Source organism: Denticeps clupeoides, unplaced genomic scaffold (genome assembly GCF_900700375.1).
Source record: "Denticeps clupeoides unplaced genomic scaffold, fDenClu1.1, whole genome shotgun sequence".
Lineage (NCBI taxonomy): Eukaryota > Metazoa > Chordata > Actinopteri > Clupeiformes > Denticipitidae > Denticeps > Denticeps clupeoides.
In genome coordinates, this window is record NW_021629734.1 from 62,653 (window position 1) to 80,654 (window position 18,002).

General features: G+C 46.3%; 1 protein-coding gene across 3 annotated transcripts; it reads right to left on the reverse strand.

Moving 5' to 3' along the window:
- Positions 1-3,698: 3,698 nt before the first annotated feature.
- On the reverse strand, positions 3,699-7,024 carry LOC114773118 (uncharacterized). Of its 3 annotated transcripts, none has more exons than XR_003744211.1 (3): positions 6,970-7,005; positions 5,303-5,859; positions 3,699-4,506 (listed from the first exon to the last, which is right to left on the reverse strand). XR_003744211.1 is itself a non-coding variant. In XM_028965643.1 (3 exons), the coding sequence occupies exons 2-3, from the start codon at positions 5,840-5,842 to the stop codon at positions 3,773-3,775; spliced, it is 1,053 nt and encodes a 350-aa protein (XP_028821476.1). In that variant the 5' UTR covers positions 5,843-5,859; positions 6,970-7,024; the 3' UTR covers positions 3,699-3,772. The 3 variants fall into 3 exon arrangements, 2 of the variants coding, with proteins under 2 accessions (XP_028821476.1, XP_028821477.1); XM_028965643.1 differs by having other exon boundaries at positions 5,524-5,859; positions 6,970-7,024; XM_028965644.1 differs by lacking the exon at positions 6,970-7,005 and having other exon boundaries at positions 5,524-5,873.
- Between the last annotated feature and the right edge of the window lie 10,978 nt (positions 7,025-18,002).

Genomic DNA, 18,002 nt, shown 5'->3' on the forward strand with positions numbered 1-18,002 from the left:
CTGACCTACATGCTGCTTCCAAAATCTCTGCATGTCTAACCGACATCTCGTCTTGGATGGCAGCCCATCACCTCCAACTCAATCCCACCAAAACTGAACTAATTTTCAGATTCTTCACCACATCAGGATCTTGCTATTTACCTAGACAACTCACAGCTCTCTCCTTCTACAACAGCCCGCAACCTTGGAGTAACAATAGACAACCAACTCTCCTTCTCGACTCTTCGTCCTCCTCTCCGATCACCCGCCGCGCCATGCCCGCATGGACGTGACAGAAAGACCTGACCCACATTTGGACGCCTATAAGGTGGTAGTAGCCTAGTGGGTAAGACACTCGCCTGTGGTAGTAGCCTAGTGGGTAGGACCCGGGTTCAAATCCCACTTACTACCATTGTGTCCCTGAGCAAGACACTTAACCCTAAGTGGCTCCAGGGAGACTGTCCCTGTAAATACTGATTGTAAGTCGCTCTGGATAAGGGCGTCTGATAAATGCTGTAAATGTAAATGTAAATGTAAATGTAGATTCCTTCTCTACAATATCAGACGAATCCGCCCTTATCTGTCAACCCAGGCCACCCAGATCCTGGTTCAGTCCTTAGTAATCTCACGACTGGACTACTGTAACTCCCTTCTAGCTGGTCTACCACTATGTACCATCCGACCTCTACAACTCATACAAAATGCAGCAGCACGACTGATCTTCAACCTTCCCAAGTTCTCCACACCGCCCCTCTGCTACGTTCCCTCCACCGGCTCCCAGTAGCTGCACGCATCAGGTTCAAAATACTGATGCTGGCCTACAAAGCCAAACATGGAGCAGCACCATCCTACCTCACAGCCCTTATTACACCTCGCACTGCACCTCGTATACTCCGAGCGTCCAGTACTGCTCGCCTGGTCCCTCCATCTCCATCTAGACTCTTCTCCGTCTTGGCCACTCTGTGGTGGAATGAACTTCCCCTCGAGGTCAGAACATCTCAGTCACTGAGCACCTTCACACGGCAGCTCAAGACCTTCCTCTTTAAAGAAGATTTAGATTAAATTGTAATGTTCTTGTTGTCGAACTTGTGTACAGAATCTACAACAGAGTGAATAAAATAGATGTATTCATAGTTGGGGTCCTAGTGAACCGGAATTGATCTCTTCATCATTGTAAGTTGCTCTGGATAAGGGCGTCTGCCAAATGCCGTAAATGTAAATTTAAATGTAAATGTCATCCGCAAACATGGTATTAGCTTTCATTGCTACGCTGACGACACACAGTTGTATCTGTCAGCAATGCCAGATCAGAGGCAGCAGCTGAACAGAATAGAGAATTGTCTGAAGGACATTAGACAGTGGATGCTCACCAACTTTCTCCTGTTAAACCCTGATAAGACAGAAGATCTCATACTTGGGTCTCAAGCAGCTACACTCTAAAAAACGCTGGGTTGTTTTTTCAACCCAAATGCTTAGTTGAGGCTGCTGTTGGGTTGATTTAACCCAATTTGGGTTGAAAATCGGTCTTGATCTGTAACCCAGCGGTGCTGGGTTGGGAACGCGGACCTGAAAGAGAGCACGCACGTCACGTCAACTACCTGGGACATCAGCGAGAGAAGCCGCCATTGTCTTTGCACCGTCTTTAGTTTCTGAAGGGCGAAAAAAAAAAATTTCTGAAGGGCGAAAAAATTATTTTATGAGCGAAAGCCGCGGGGTTAGGAGACGGGCGGAAAAAAATTCTGAGGCAAAAGCTGCGGGTAGAAGGACAGAGGAGACATTTTTCTGCAAACTTCACTGCTTAATATCTTGCTAACACTTGCTATGCTAACATAAACGTTACAGGCTAAAACATGGAACTTATGCAAGAAGGAACTAAGCCCTTTCCTTGCTTGCATCAGGAATCATGTTTGTTCTTAGACGAGAGGAGGTTGTAAAGGATGAACCTGACATCAACCAGATGATCCAAAGCTGGCCAGTGCTTTTCACTGAAAACCAGGTTTGTGGATGTGTCCTTTAATGTTTTTTTTTCTTATTTGTTTTACATACATGATGTTCAGAGAGGTTTATTTGTGTTATAAATAACTCTGCCTGAATATCAAAACTGAGCATATTTAATATTTTTCAGCTTTACCTGGAGTTTAACAGGATTGTTGGTAGAAATTTTAAAGAAGAGTTCTTTGGTGTTCTTGATGGGTTGTGTCCAATTTTGATGGAAATTTCAAGAGGAAGACAGGTCGGATAGAAAAGCAATTAGCTGACCTGCTACAACACAACGGTGGGTTGATATTTCTCTTTTCTTCTCATAATGGTATTGATGGTTAGTTCAATACATAAACTTGATCTCTTGTGGTATTTCTCTATATGGACAAATAAACTGATATAAGATTTGTTTCCTTTGTTCTACATTCAAGTGTGTTTTATACCACTTTGCAGAGCACAGAGCCAACAGCCATTAGATGCCTTGTCCTGAGAGGACTTCCAATAATTCTTGGAGATGATGCATCTATGTTCTTCAAGAGCAGTTCAGTGAGTAAACCCTTTCTCCATTTGTACCATTCAAATATCAAATTGTGTAATATACCACCTACTGTCACAACATGAAAGACGCCTATATATAAACACACAAAATAGATTGTTTACAGTGCCTAAAATAAAATCACATTGAATTACAAAATCTATAATATTAGATGATTCTATACAGTTGATTGTAGACAAATTGCTGTTAACCTGAATATTCTCTTTTTGTCTTGTTTCTTGCACTATGTAGAGTCTATGGAGACTCCATGGACATCCCAGTGGGAATCCTCTATTATGAGGACAACAGTTCAGCAAGCCCAGCATTGCCATAACTCAACCCCTCAAGACTGGGCATCAACCGAGAGGGCAAGGGAAGCACTCACCAACCTACCTCAAGCAATGTGCCTCTTGTTTGGCTTAACCTACGCACTTCACCTGCAGCACCCAAAGTGCTTGAAAACACAGTTACCTTCATTCAGCAGGCACTGTGAAATTAAGGTAGAAGTTCAGAAGCTGAAGAATGAGCTAGCAGGGTAAGACACAATTATGCTTATAGCACAGCTCTTCATGCCTGATTGTTGTACAATTACTTTGCAGTGATTAGAGCAAATTAGCTTGCAGTTGTTCATTTTGTATCTGATTCTTCTTGTGCTTGATGTGTCTAGTATTGTATTATTATTTTTTTTTACTGAGGGCACATTTTAGGAAAGTTGCAAGTTTATTTTGACCAAATCTGATCCTTACTGCATAGATGTTCTTAATGCCTGCTTTGTTGTGTGTTTCTTACAGATGACTCTTATATCTTAGTTTATGCATGATAAGAAAACTTTTTTTCATTACATTTACATGTCAAATTGTGTTTTTCTAAAGTTAATTTGGCTTCAATCTGATTCATTGTTACTGACTTTATTCCAGAAACACTGTGACTACAGTTTGATACATTTTCATAAAAATTGTCTTAATGTTGAGGTGGAGATGGAAAAAAAAGTCTTAAATTCATATGGACACATTTTTTACATGTTTTGTCATTAATAAAATTCCATTATTGAAATATGTATTGCTGTATAATTGTTTTTATTTTAGTAATTTTAATCACAAGTTTCTATATTAAATTTCTGACCCATTTTAGGTTCCATTCAACCCAACAGCGTAGTCATTTTTAACTAATAGTTGGGTTAATAATCACAACCCAGCATGCTGGGTTAAACGTGTAACCCAACTTGTTGGGTCAAAATAACCCAGCGTTGGGTTGGTCCCTTTTTGATCCAGCGCTGGGTTACCAAAATAACCCAAATTGGGTTGTTCTTAGAGTGTACAATCTGAATATGTAAAGAGTTTCACATGTGACTTGGTACATGACCGCTACACTTTGTCTAGCAGCTTCAAACTTTCTAAGGTTGTCAGGTGAATTTCCAGTCCACTTCTCCTTCGCCAAAAGATCCACATAAGCCTGGTGGACGTTCATGTTAGTAATGATACGGTCGGCCTCATCTTTCCAGTTCACATTTTCAGTCCTACTTATTTCTGTCATCCAGTTATGAACTGCTGGGAAGGAGCTGAATATCATGTAATTGTTTGGATGCAGCAGCTTAAACAGAGCGATTTTTAACACACCCCAATAAACTCCAAAAATCACAGCGTTCACATTGATGTACAGCTCGTATGGTTCAAACTCTGCCACCATCTCATACATGATATCATTCTGAATACTTTTATCCAGGGGACACTCCACATCACGCTGGACTCTTCTCTCTGTCAGGATTTTGGTGTGAAATTTAAGAACATTGTTGTTGATCACATGCTCTCCTCTTCGAGAACGTACACCAGTGTCTTTAAGAAGCTTCTCGTCAATTTGGTAGTCTGGATCTATACAGCGAATCGCCTTCTTTATCATGTTTTTAATTCCAATCATTTTCTTCTGCTGTTGATCGGCTTTTTGAGACACAGATCCTTTCTTCCCTTTAGGTGCCTTGTTCTCTATGTAAGAAGTCAGGCTGATGAGTGGAACACCTGTAAGAACAAGAGAAATCAGAGTGGTCTTCTGTAGGACGAATCAGTGGGGGTCTGGTGCATGATGTCAGCATGAACCTATGTAGACATGTAACCTGTGTAGATGATTCTTCTATGTAGACATGTAACCTGTGTAGATGATTCTTCTATGTAGACATGTAACCTGTGTAGATGATTCTTCTATGTAGACATCAGAGTTTTTACATTTCTGAACTGACACATGATCAGTGAGAGACATGAGAGACATCTCTGTCTCACACGGGCAGAACTAGACGTCCCCCTTACAGACACTGAAATTCACCTTCTTGTCACGGCTCTCCTTCACCCACCACGCCAGCAGGGGGCACACGCTCATCCTCACATCCACCATCGCATCAACGTTTCCAAACGTACAATAATTATCATATTTTAATTTTTTTTGAGTGATTGTCAATGTGAAACACAGCAGCGCAGGACACGGTGACACGTGTCCTCTGTATTTATAACCATCACCCTGAGTGAGCAGTGGGCACCATGACAGGCGCCCGGGGAGCCGTGTGTGGGGACAGTTCATCAAGGGGACCTCAGTGGCACTTTGGCAGATCGGGACTCGAACCCACAACCTTACGATTACAGGGCTGCTTCCTTAACCGCTAGACCACCACTGCACCCCACTGTACTATAATTTTAATTTTATACGATGTACGATCAATAATTCCAAAAATCAAATACTGTACGATAATTTCACCCCTTCAGTTATTTCATTAGCAAGACAAAATGTCCACATCTCTGTTTTCATCTGACTGCGTGGACGTACTTGGCCAATCAATGCAGGCAGGGGCGGGGCAGCCTGTCTGGTGGCCTGTGAGAGCCCCTGCGTTCCTGGCCTTCGCTCTTTGGATTCCCGCCTTGTTGACTGGATGCACGTTGCTTGGATCTTCTACCTGACCGCCCTCGCTGTTGCTGACCCTGCTGTCTGAGGATTCTGTGCGGTGAGTCTGCAGGCCACAATGGGCCCAACATGAGCCAGAACCTTACCATGGACTGCAGCGTCAGTTCCCGCCATGGCCGCGCCTGCATCCCCTTCATCGGCTGAGCTGAACCCAGATGATCTTCCAGAGCTTCTTCCACTGGTCTGCTTTTGCAGCCCCAGTGCAACCATCATCTTCTCAGCAGCAAGCATGGGATCTCCTTCACCCAGAGCCAGGACCCACTCCACAGCCTTTTTAACAGAGCCGATGACAGGAAGAGAGTCTAGGAACCCGACCCACACCATCTCATCAGTGTCTCCACCCTGACCAGATGAGCAGGTGCCCTGTGGAACAGCACATGGCTTCATCTCCTTAGCTGCGGCCATGATAGAAGCTCAGTGTCCTGTAGAGAAGAAACTTTATTCAGGTGAAGAGAAAAATAATAATAGAGCAATTTATTAACTAGAATGAAAGTCTGTGAACAAACTCCAGATGGGCTTAGCAGAGCCGAAAAAGAAGGAGAACAGATAGATAATAAAGGTATAATTATTGACACATGATAAAGTTAAGAATAAGCCATCATGTGACAGAATAATAAAAGTAGCGTTAATATATCAGCATGTAGCTGTATCAACAGAACAATATTTCTTTTAGAACCTGGACTAACATGAGTATTGTTCATGGGGAAAAAGGCATGTAATCAGATTAGAAGAACCACATTCCCTCAACTAGCCTTTACGAAGATGCTTTTATTAAAAAATTACATTTATAAATGTCTCATCAGGCAATATGATGTAATATGATGCATTTTTATTATGATGTGCTGCGTTTCACAATTACAATCACTAAGAGTCTTTTTTTTAATCTGCAGGTGAATTATATGACCAGTGTGATTTTAACTTTTTAATATATATATATCTGCAGTGCATTCTGGGTAGCTCAGGAGGAAAGCCACGCCTCTGTCGAAGCATGGCTCTCATCGCTGACGGCTCCCAGATTGTTCTTATGAACTTACAGGACTGGTTTGAACAGAAGAACCACATTCCCACAGCTAGACGTGTGTGTCGGTGGAAAAATGCTTCCACTATAAAATCTGAATGTTCGATTGATCCACCCAGTGGATATGAGCCGAATAAATGTGTGAAATTTTGAGGCTGTAAAATGAAATCACGATAATAATAATAAAGAGAAGAAGAAGATGGAAAACAATATGTTTTTTTGGCTTTACCAACATATGCAAATGCCAATAAAAAATACATTGTAAGAATATTTAAAATATATTTACATTTCTTTATCACTGAATACATTTTGGGAAAAAAATTCTATACAAATCAAGAGAAACACTAAAACCCAGAAAAGGGTTTCCCTTCATCTCCCCTGCCATAGCTGCCAACTATGAAGAGTTTTATTAAAAGCAGACAAAAGGGGTTCCAAAATACCTACAGAACACAAGCAGCACACACATGCTTATTAAAACGAACTAGAGATTATCTAGAGGTGAGCAGGTTCTTACCCGAGACTCTGGTCTGCTGTCTCACTGTCAGGAAGCTGCTGGATTTCTGGTTTTATTCCTGATGATCTCAATCTGCAGCCGCCCACTGCCTGCTGCCCTCCTCTAAAGTCATGTGACCTACAAGAAAGAGAAAGCAGCATTTACATTTACATTTACATTATTTTACATTTACAGTATTTATCAGTAGTGACAGGGACAGTCCCCCCCTGGAGACACTCAGGGTTAAGTGTCCTGGTCAGGGACACAATGGTAGTAAGTGGGGTTTGAACCTGGGTCTTCTGGTTCATAGGCGAGTGTGTTACCCCACTAGGCTACTAGCACCCCAGCACAGCAACACAGCGAAATGGCATCTGCATTTAACCCATGAGGGGGGCTGGCAGGTAAGGAAGTGGCTGTGCTGCAGTGTTTCACAATGACAATCACATCATTTTCACTTTCACCTAAAGTAGATTAAATCCCCCATTCTGGACATTACAGGCATTTTTAATTTTAAAAAGATGAAAGTATTTGCTCTCAAACTTTTTGAGGATGATTTAATTAAGAAATTGTATTATGTTGTATTATGTCAAATCTATCATCATAGTATTATAACATTAAGCCACAATGAAGTGTTTAATGGATGTTGTATTATGTCAACTCTGTAATAATAGTATTATAACATTAAGCCACAATGAAGTGTTTAATGGATGTTGTATTATGTCAACTCTTGCTTCGTTCAGGGGAGGAGCCAGATCGGTGACATCAGAAGCCTTGCTGCCCGGCTGTGTCACGTCACTGCTTTTGTGGGGTTTTTGATAGAGAATTCAGAGTTTGGACAGTTTGGAGATACTTTGGAGAGTTTAGAGAGAGATTACAGAAGGATAGATAAGAGGGTGGAGCTAGCTAGGAAGAAAATAGGTGCTAGTAGCCTAGTGGGGTAACACACTCGCCTACGAACCAGAAGACCCAGGTTCAAACCCCACTTACTACCATTGTGTCCCTGAGCAAGACACTTAACCCTGAGTGTCTCCAGGGGGGGACTGTCCCTGTAACTACTGATTGTAGGGCCCTCTGGATAAGGGCGTCTGGTAAATGCTGAAGACTTTTTATGACTCTGTAGTGGCATCGGCCATCTTTTATGGTGTGGTCTGCTGGGGTAGCAGCATCTCTGCTGGGGACAGGAAGAGGCTGAACAGGCTGATCCGGAGGGCCAGCTCTGTTCTAGGATGCCCTCTGGACCCAGTGGAGGTAGTGAGTGACAGGAGAATGGTGGACAACATCTCCCACCCCATGCAGGAAACTCTGACAGCACTGAGCAGCTCCTTCAGTGGCAGGCTGCTGCACCCATGATGTGGGAAGGAGAGGTTCAGAAGGTCTTTTTTTCCAACTGCTGTGAGACTCTATAACAAAGACCTCGCAGCTGACCACACACACACAGACAAACACACACACACAGACACACCACGGTAGTTACCCATTGTACAGGTGTAGATATATACATATACATATTTTTTCTGCTATTACCTTTCTTTTATCCAATTTCCCACTTGTGGGACTAATAAAGGTCAATCTTATCTTATCTTAAAAAGGACGTCCCGAGACAACAGTCTCTAAAACTGTACCACAAAAATGCTTCCACTATAAAATCTGAATGTTCGATTCAGAGCGACTTACAATCAGTAGTTACAGGGACAGTCCCCCTCTGGAGCAACTCAGGGTTAAGTGTCCTGCTCAGAGACTCTTCATGTTGTGTAATTATACACCTGGCCAGTGTCGTGTGTACATGGAGCTTTGAGTTGACTCAGAAAGAAAGTGAAATGTGAAAGTGAAATGGGGCAGTGGTGGCCTAGCGGTTAAGGAAGCGGCCCCGTAATCAGAAGGTTGCTGGTTCGAATCCCGATCCGCCAAGGTGCCACTGAGGTGCCACTGAGCAAAGCACCGTCCCCACACACTGCTCCCCGGGCGCCTGTCATGGTGCCCACTGCTCACTCAGGGTGATGGGTTAAATGCAGAGGACAAATTTCACTGTGTGCACCGTGTGCTGTGCTGCTGTGTATCACATGTGACAATCACTTCACTTTACTTTGATTGTCACATGTAAAATGATTGTGAATCCGTACAATGACTTGTTCTTATGAACTTACAGGACTGGTTTGAACAGAAGAACCACATTCCCACAGCTAGACGTGTGTGTCGGTGGAAAAATGCTTCCACTATAAAATCTGAATGTTCGACTTACAATCAGTAGTTACAGGGACAGTCCCCCTCTGGAGCAACTCAGGGTTAAGTGTCCTGCTCAGAGACTCTTCCAATCTCAAAACCTATCTGTTTTCTCTGGCTTTTTGCTAAAGTCCTAGACCCTCATTTCACTTGATTTTGACGCAGTGTCAATTATAAAGTCCAGTTTATCACAGAGTCCCCCTGTTAGACACAGACAAAGTTAAATTCACCAGTTAGGCTGTCCTAGTTAGGGTACCGGGCCACTGTAGCACCAATATACCACTATAACCACATATTTCAGTATCGGTCGTACAGTCCAACCGTCTGCCGCTGCTTCTGTTTGTTTTTCTCCAAGACACGGAATCAAGCACCCAGACTACTGGCAGACCCCAGTGAAGAGACCAGCAGATAAATCCTGGTTCCTGACAACTGCTTAACAAGGACATACCATGAAACAAACCAGAGGGTCACCACAGCCACCACCACCGTTACAACTACAGCTTCAGGGATCTTCAAATGGACAGTAGCATCATTATGGACACCCAATCTAGACCATGACGCTTAATACATCCTGGACTTCTCCAACCCTACAACCGTAGGACTTATCATTATATCATATCCAACCCGGCACTGACACCACTTGCAGGCTCACTCTACTCTGGAAGGGGGTCCCTCTCTCTATCACTCTACCCTGGAAGGGGGTCCCTCTCTGTATCACTCCTTCCCAACGTTTCTTCCTCTCTTTTTTTCTCTCTCCTAGAGTTTTTTTTGTGTGGAGTTTTTCCTTGTGTGCAGAAGGGTCAAGTGTGGGGGGGTGTCATCTGTAGGGCCTGTCAAAGCCCATTGAGACATACTGTATGTGATTTTGGGCTATATAAGAAATAAATGTTGTTGTTGTTGTAATGTTGTGTAATTATACACCTGGCCAGTGTCGTGTGTACATGGAGCTTTGAGTTGAATCAGAAAGAAAGTGAAATGATTGTCACATGTAAAATGATTGTGAATCCGGACAATGACTTGTTCTTATGAACTTACAGGACTGGTTTGAACAGAAGAACCACATTCCCACAGCTAGACGTGTGTGTCGGTGGAAAAATGCTTCCACTGTAAAATCTGAATGTTCGATTGATCCACCCAGTGGATAATTGTGTGAGATATTGAGACTGTAAAATGAAATCGCGATAATAATAATAAAGAGAAGAAGATGATAGAAGAACAATATGTTTTTGTTTGCTTTACCAATATTTGCAAAAGAGAATAAAAAATACACTGTAAGAATCTATAAATATATAAATCTATACATATAAATCTATGGGGCAGCGGTGGGCCTAGTGGTCAAGGAAGTGGTTCGATGCTTCATGAGCCACCATCACAACTCTGAACCCGATTCAAGATTCAAATTTGGTTTATTGTCAGTACAACACAGTACACCGTGTATTGAAATAATGTTTCACACAGACCCCACCATAGTACAATTATATAAGAAAAATATATATGTATATACACACTAATTTATTTTACTTTACTGTACTTTACTTTACTTGGCAGACACTTTTATCCAAAGTGACTTACAAGAGGAAGACACCAGCAATTCTCACTCTGTTTCTATAGAATTTGAGTTAAAAACTAATAGCCCTGATAATATGGAGAGCTTATTATATTTATTGTATTGTGGCACTCTCCACCCTCCATACTATAAGGCCTAACTTGTCAAGAATAGAACATGCAAGGGAATTGTTAAGTGCTAGACAATTTTTTTATTTTGTGAGTGTGTGCGCGTGTTCAGACTTTGTCTGAAATACTTTTTGAACAAGTGGGTTTTCAGCTGCATCTTAAAGGTGGTGGTAGTCTCAGCTAGTCGAATGGAGCAGGACAAGTTGTCCCACCATGTCAGGGACAACACAGGAGAACAGAGTCGATTGGGACCGGAGACCCCGTGAAGATTACAGAATAAGAAAAACGCAGTGACATCTACAAGTCAGAAGGTCAGAGGTCAGCTCTACGCTCCCCTGCACTCTCCAGACCGAGCGCTCCAGAGAGGCCTGTTCTGTCGTTTATGAGCAACCTTGAACTGCCCCAAACACTTAGAAATATGACCCATAGAAATTAGTGAGATTTTAATTAATGAGACTCACGTTTCTGAATTCTCTGCATTTTCATCAGTGCTGGAAGAAGCTGACAGAAGAAACTCCTACAGAGAGAAGCGTTCTAGTGAAGGAGGAGGTGACTGTGATGGGGAGGTACCAGCGCTGGACAGAGCGTTCATACAACATGGTGCAGGAACCTCACTGAGACGCTCTTCAGAAGGCAGGAAGTAAAAATTCTTCTTCATCAGTCAAAGTCAAAGTCAGCTTTATTGTGGGCTTTCTTGGTGAGGCGTGGGCTGTAGATGTCTTGGAGGGAGGGGAGAGGGACACGATGATTCTCTCAGCTGCTCTGACTATGCGTTGGAGAGTTTTATGGCAGGACGCATTGCAGGCTCCAAACCACACAGTGATGAGGCTAGACAGGATGCTCTCGATGGTTCCTCGGTAGAATGTGTACATGATGGGGGCTGGTGCTCTTGCTCTTCTATGTTTGCGGAGGAAGTAGAGACGCTGCTGTGCTTTCTTGGCCAGTGCAGTGGTGTTATTTGTCCAGGAGAGATCATCAGTGATGTGCACACCCAGGAACTTCGTGCTGCTCACTCTCTCCACAGATGCACCGTTGATGGTCAGAGGAGCATGCTGAGGGTTTCCTCTCCTGAAGTCAACAACAATCTCTTTCGTCTTCTCTACATTCAGAGAGAGATTGTTGTCTCCGCACCACGTGGCCACTCATTCCTGTTATTAATGAGTCCCACCACAGTCGTGTCATCCGCAAACTTGATGAAGAGGTTGGAGCAGTGTGACGGAGTGCAGTCATGGGTCAGCAGAGTGAAGAGAAGAGAAGGGGGCTCAGCACACATCCCTGAGGAGCCCCCTTGTTTAGAACGATGGTGCTGGATGTGTTACTGCTTGTGGTCTTCCTGTGAGGAAGTCCAACAGCCAGTTACACAGTGAGGTGTTGAGCCCCAGCTGGATCAGTTTTTGTGTGAGCTGTTGTGGGATTATTGTGTTAAATGCTGAACTGAAGTCTATGAACAGCATTCGAACATATGAGTCTTTTTTGTCCAGATGTGTGAGTGCTGAGTGGAGTGCAGTGGAGATGGCATCATCGGTTGAGCGGTTGGGCCGATATGCAAACTGGAAGGGGTCCAGTGAGGGGGGAAGGGCAGACTTAATGTGCTTCATGTCTAGCAGTTCAAAGCACTTCATGAGGATGGGGGTAAGTGCAATTGGACGGTAGTCATTAAAGCAGGAAGGAGATGACTTTTTTGGCACCGGAATGATTGTTGTATCTTTGAAGCAGGTGGGGACGACAGCCTGGGAGAGTGAGATGTTAAAGATGTCTGTGAAGACATCAGTGAGTTCCACTGCACAGTCCCTCAGTACACGACCAGGAATGTTGTCAGGACCCGGAGCTTTGCGAGCGTTGATCCTGCTGAGGGATCTCCTCACACTGTCCAGTGACAGAGTCAACACCTGGTCACCAGGAGGGGGTGTGGTCTTCTGTGCTGTGGTGCTGTTTTTCCCTTCAAAGCGAGCGAAAAAGGTGTTCAGCTTGTTCAGCAGGGAGATGGTGCTATCACAGGTCTGTGGAGGGGGCTTGTAATCCGTGATGGTTTGTATGCCCCGCCACAGGCTCCGTGTGTCTCTGCTGTCATTGAAGCGACAAGATATTCCTCTGGAGTACTGTCTCTTAGCCTCTCTGATGCCACGGGAAAGGTTGGTCCTGGCTGTCTTCAGGCTCGCCTCGTCTCCAACTCTGAAGGCAGCGTTCCGAGCTTTCAGCAGTCTGCAGACCTCCCCTGTCATCCATGGCTTTTGGTTGGCACAGACAGTGATGGTTTTGGTGACTGTTACACCAGTGCATTTGTTGATGTAGGCTCTAACAGTCTCTGTGTACTCCTGGAGGTCAGTGATGTTGTTGTAAGTGGCAGCCTGTTTAAACATATTCCAGTCTGTGGTGTTAAAGCAGTCCTGTAAAACCTCTGAAGATCCCTCTGGCCACACTTGTATCTGCTTACGAACTGGTTTGTTGACTTTTACCAGCGGCCTGTAAGAGGGCATTAGCATGACAGAGATGTGATCAGAGGCGCCGAGGTGAGGGAGGGGAAAAGCGTTGTAGGCTCCTCTCTGGATGGTGTAAACAAGGTCCAGAGTGTTATTTCCCCGGGAAAGGGGGGAAGGGGTTTTTTATTAATAAACAAACACTAAACACAAATAAAGACGGGCGCGGTGGCCGAAAACAATTTAACTTAAACAAAGAACACAAACTAACCCGTAGGCGTGTGGCGATTGCCAGAACTCAAATCACAAACATACACACGGTTGCCAAATGAAGTTCACCAAATGCCGGAGACCTAGAAGGGGCGGAAACATCCGGCATTTATGGGGCGTCAGGATTGGAGTCAGGTGTGGAGCCCAGCTGCAGGCAATCCTGACAGATGTGCTGATATAGTTCGTGTAGTGCCTCGCTCCTGTTGTTATTGGAGTTGGAAGGGATGGTGTAGTGCCTCGCTCCTGTTATTGTTGGAGGTGGGAGGGATGGTGTAGTGCCTCGCTCCTGTTCTTGTTGAAGGTGGGAGGGATGGTGTAGTGCCTCGCTCCTGTTATTGTTGAAGGTGGGAGGGATGGTGTAGTGCCTCGCTGTTGTTGTTGGAGGTGGGAGGGATGGTGTAGTGCCTCGCTCCTGTTATTGTTGGAGGTGGGAGGGATGGTGTAGTGCCTCGCTCCTGTTGTTGTTGGAGGTGGGAGGGATGGTGTAGTGCCTCACTCCTGTTGTTGTTGGAGGTGGGAGGGATGGTGTAGTGCCTCGCTCCTGTTATTGTTGGAGGTGGGAAGGATGGTGTAGTGCCTCGCTCCTGTTATTGTTGGAGGTGGGAGGGATGGTGTAGTGCCTCGCTCCTGTTGTTGTTGGAGGTGGGAGGGATGGTGTAGTCCCTCGCTCCTGTTATTGTTGGAGGTGGGAGGGATGGTGTAGTGCCTCGCTCCTGTTGTTGTTGGAGGTGGGAGGGATGGTGTAGTGCCTCGCTCCTGTTGTTGTTGGAGGTGGGAGGGATGGTGTAGTGCCTCGCTCCTGTTCTTGTTGGAGAAGGGAGGGATGGTGTAGTGCCTCGCTCCTGTTATTGTTGGAGGTGGGAGGGATGGTGTAGTGCCTCGCTCCTGTTGTTGTTGGAGGTGGGAGGGATGGTGTAGTGCCTCACTCCTGTTGTTGTTGGAGATGGGAGGGATGGTGTAGTAGTGCCTCGCTCCTGTTGTTGTTGGAGGTGGGAGGGATGGTGTAGTGCCTCGCTCCTGTTGTTGTTGGAGGTGGGAGGGATGGTGTAGTGCCTCGCTCCTGTTATTGTTGGAGGTGGGAGGGATGGTGTAGTGCCTCGCTCCTGTTGTTGTTGGAGGTGGGAGGGATGGTGTAGTGCCTCGCTCCTGTTGTTGTTGGAGGTGGGAGGGATGGTGTAGTGCCTCGCTCCTGTTGTTGTTGGAGTTGGAAGGGATGGTGTAGTGCCTCGCTCCTGTTATTGTTGGAGGTGGGAGGGATGGTGTAGTGCCTCGCTCCTGTTCTTGTTGAAGGTGGGAGGGATGGTGTAGTGCCTCGCTCCTGTTATTGTTGAAGGTGGGAGGGATGGTGTAGTGCCTCGCTGTTGTTGTTGGAGGTGGGAGGGATGGTGTAGTGCCTCGCTCCTGTTATTGTTGGAGGTGGGAGGGATGGTGTAGTGCCTCGCTCCTGTTGTTGTTGGAGGTGGGAGGGATGGTGTAGTGCCTCACTCCTGTTGTTGTTGGAGGTGGGAGGGATGGTGTAGTGCCTCGCTCCTGTTATTGTTGGAGGTGGGAAGGATGGTGTAGTGCCTCGCTCCTGTTATTGTTGGAGGTGGGAGGGATGGTGTAGTGCCTCGCTCCTGTTGTTGTTGGAGGTGGGAGGGATGGTGTAGTCCCTCGCTCCTGTTATTGTTGGAGGTGGGAGGGATGGTGTAGTGCCTCGCTCCTGTTGTTGTTGGAGGTGGGAGGGATGGTGTAGTGCCTCGCTCCTGTTGTTGTTGGAGGTGGGAGGGATGGTGTAGTGCCTCGCTCCTGTTCTTGTTGGAGAAGGGAGGGATGGTTGTAGTGCCTCGCTCCTGTTATTGTTGGAGGTGGGAGGGATGGTGTAGTGCCTCGCTCCTGTTGTTGTTGGAGGTGGGAGGGATGGTGTAGTGCCTCACTCCTGTTGTTGTTGGAGATGGGAGGGATGGTGTAGTGCCTCGCTCCTGTTGTTGTTGGAGGTGGGAGGGATGGTGTAGTGCCTCGCTCCTGTTGTTGTTGGAGGTGGGAGGGATGGTGTAGTGCCTCGCTCCTGTTATTGTTGGAGGTGGGAGGGATGGTGTAGTGCCTCGCTCCTGTTGTTGTTGGAGGTGGGAGGGATGGTGTAGTGCCTCGCTCCTGTTGTTGTTGGAGGTGGGAGGGATGGTGTAGTGCCTCGCTCCTGTTCTTGTTGAAGGTGGGAGGGATGGTGTAGTGCCTCGCTCCTGTTATTGTTGAAGGTGGGAGGGATGGTGTAGTGCCTCGCTGTTGTTGTTGGAGGTGGGAGGGATGGTGTAGTGTCTCGCTCCTGTTATTGTTGGAGGTGGGAGGGATGGTGTAGTGCCTCGCTCCTGTTGTTGTTGGAGCTGGGAGGGATGGTGTAGTGCCTCGCTCCTGTTATTGTTGGAGGTGGGAGGGATGGTGTAGTGCCTCGCTCCTGTTCTTGTTGGAGAAGGGAGGGATGGTGTAGTGCCTCGCTCCTGTTGTTGTTGGAGCTGGGAGGGATGGTGTAGTGCCTCGCTCCTGTTATTGTTGGAGGTGGGAGGGATGGTGTAGTGCCTCGCTCCTGTTCTTGTTGGAGAAGGGAGGGATGGTGTAGTGCCTCGCTCCTGTTGTTGTTGGAGGTGGGAGGGATGGTGTAGTGCCTCACTCCTGTTGTTGTTGGAGATGGGAGGGATGGTGTAGTGCCTCGCTCCTGTTGTTGTTGGAGGTGGGAGGGATGGTGTAGTGCCTCGCTCCTGTTGTTGTTGGAGGTGGGAGGGGATGGTGTAGTGCCTCGCTCCTGTTGTTGTTGGAGGTGGGAGGGATGGTGTAGTGCCTCGCTCCTGTTATTGTTGGAGGTGGGAGGGATGGTGTAGTGCCTCGCTCCTGTTGTTGTTGGAGGTGGGAGGGATGGTGTAGTGCCTCGCTCCTGTTGTTGTTGGAGGTGGGAGGGATGGTGTAGTGCCTCGCTCCTGTTGTTGTTGGAGATGGGAGGGATGGTGTAGTGCCTCGCTCCTGTTGTTGTTGGAGGTGGGAGGGATGGTGTAGTGCCTCGCTCCTGTTGTTGTTGGAGGTGGGAGGGATGGTGTAGTGCCTCGCTCCTGTTGTTGTTGGAGGTGGGAGGGATGGTGTAGTGCCTCGCTCCTGTTGTTGTTGGAGGTGGGAGGGATGGTGTAGTGCCTCGCTCCTGTTGTTGTTGGAGGTGGGAGGGATGGTGTAGTGCCTCGCTCCTGTTGTTGTTGGAGGTGGGAGGGATGTACACCGCACACAGCAGTATGGCTGTATATTCCCTCGGTAGGTAGAACGGCCGGCACTTAATAACCATAACTTCCAGCACTGGTGAGCAGTATTTACAGACTACAACAGCACCGCGGGTCTTACCCCCCGTGACTACAACCCTGTCGGCACGATAGCATGTCAGCTGGTCCGGGACACTGTCGCTGAGCCATGTTTCCGTGAACACAAAAACACAACAGTCCTTTACGTTCCTTTGAGATGAACGTAGTAGTCGGATGTAGTCCAGTTTGTTTTCTAATGAGCGAACGTTGGCCGGAATGATGGAAGGGATAGCGGGTTTGTGTGGGCTAGCCGCTAGCCTAGCTCGGATACCTCCACGCTTACCCCTATTCTGCTTTCTCTCACACCGCTTGAGGCGCCTCCATTGTGGGCGAGGTGCATGAGTGGGGGTCGGTGATTGAGTAGGCCTCCGGAGCAGACCCAGTCCATTCAGCTCTTCAGTTCAACTTAAAAACTTTGTTTCTGCCAACGTCGAGCAAAAATGTTCGGCTATACGAACGCTTAAGGGCAGATAATCGTGACGAAGACGTACAAAAACACTGCGACTTACAGGACGACAAACATGAAAACGCTGTTTGGTCAGGAGAGAGTGAAGCCGCTGCATGTGCACGCGCCGCCATCTTGGCTAATCAAGTCCATGTGCGTACATTATTAATCCATAGTGTGTTAAGCATGAAATACTAATGGAGCGTAAACAAAGTGGTTTGACTGTCAAGCTGTAAGTTGTGAGACTTGACACCTCCTAACGTCACTGAACAGGAAAACAGGGCCTTGGTGGCCCTGCTGGCTTCATATTTCTGAAACAGACCAGCTGGCCTCGTGTTTCTGTGACATTTACAGCAAGTGGACTTTGAACCTGGGACTTTGTGGTCTTCTGGTTAAGAAGCGAGTGTCTTACCCACCAGGATACTACCACCCCATGACATAATGATATTTCTCATTTGTCAAACATACTCAATTATTATACTTTAAAATGCAATTCCAAACATTTTCTCTTCTGCTCTTCTTCCAAATCAGGTGTTCTTGCAGGTTTTCAACCCCAACCTGCGCCCTCCTCTACACCATCAAAACCTCAAGTCCACAGTCACTCCCCCTGACAGAACATGAAAGAACCTGGACCTGGATATCTGCTCCTCTTTCAGGTCTCAATGTCATGTGGTAACAGTTGAGATGAGTTCCCTCTGGTCACGGGATGTAATG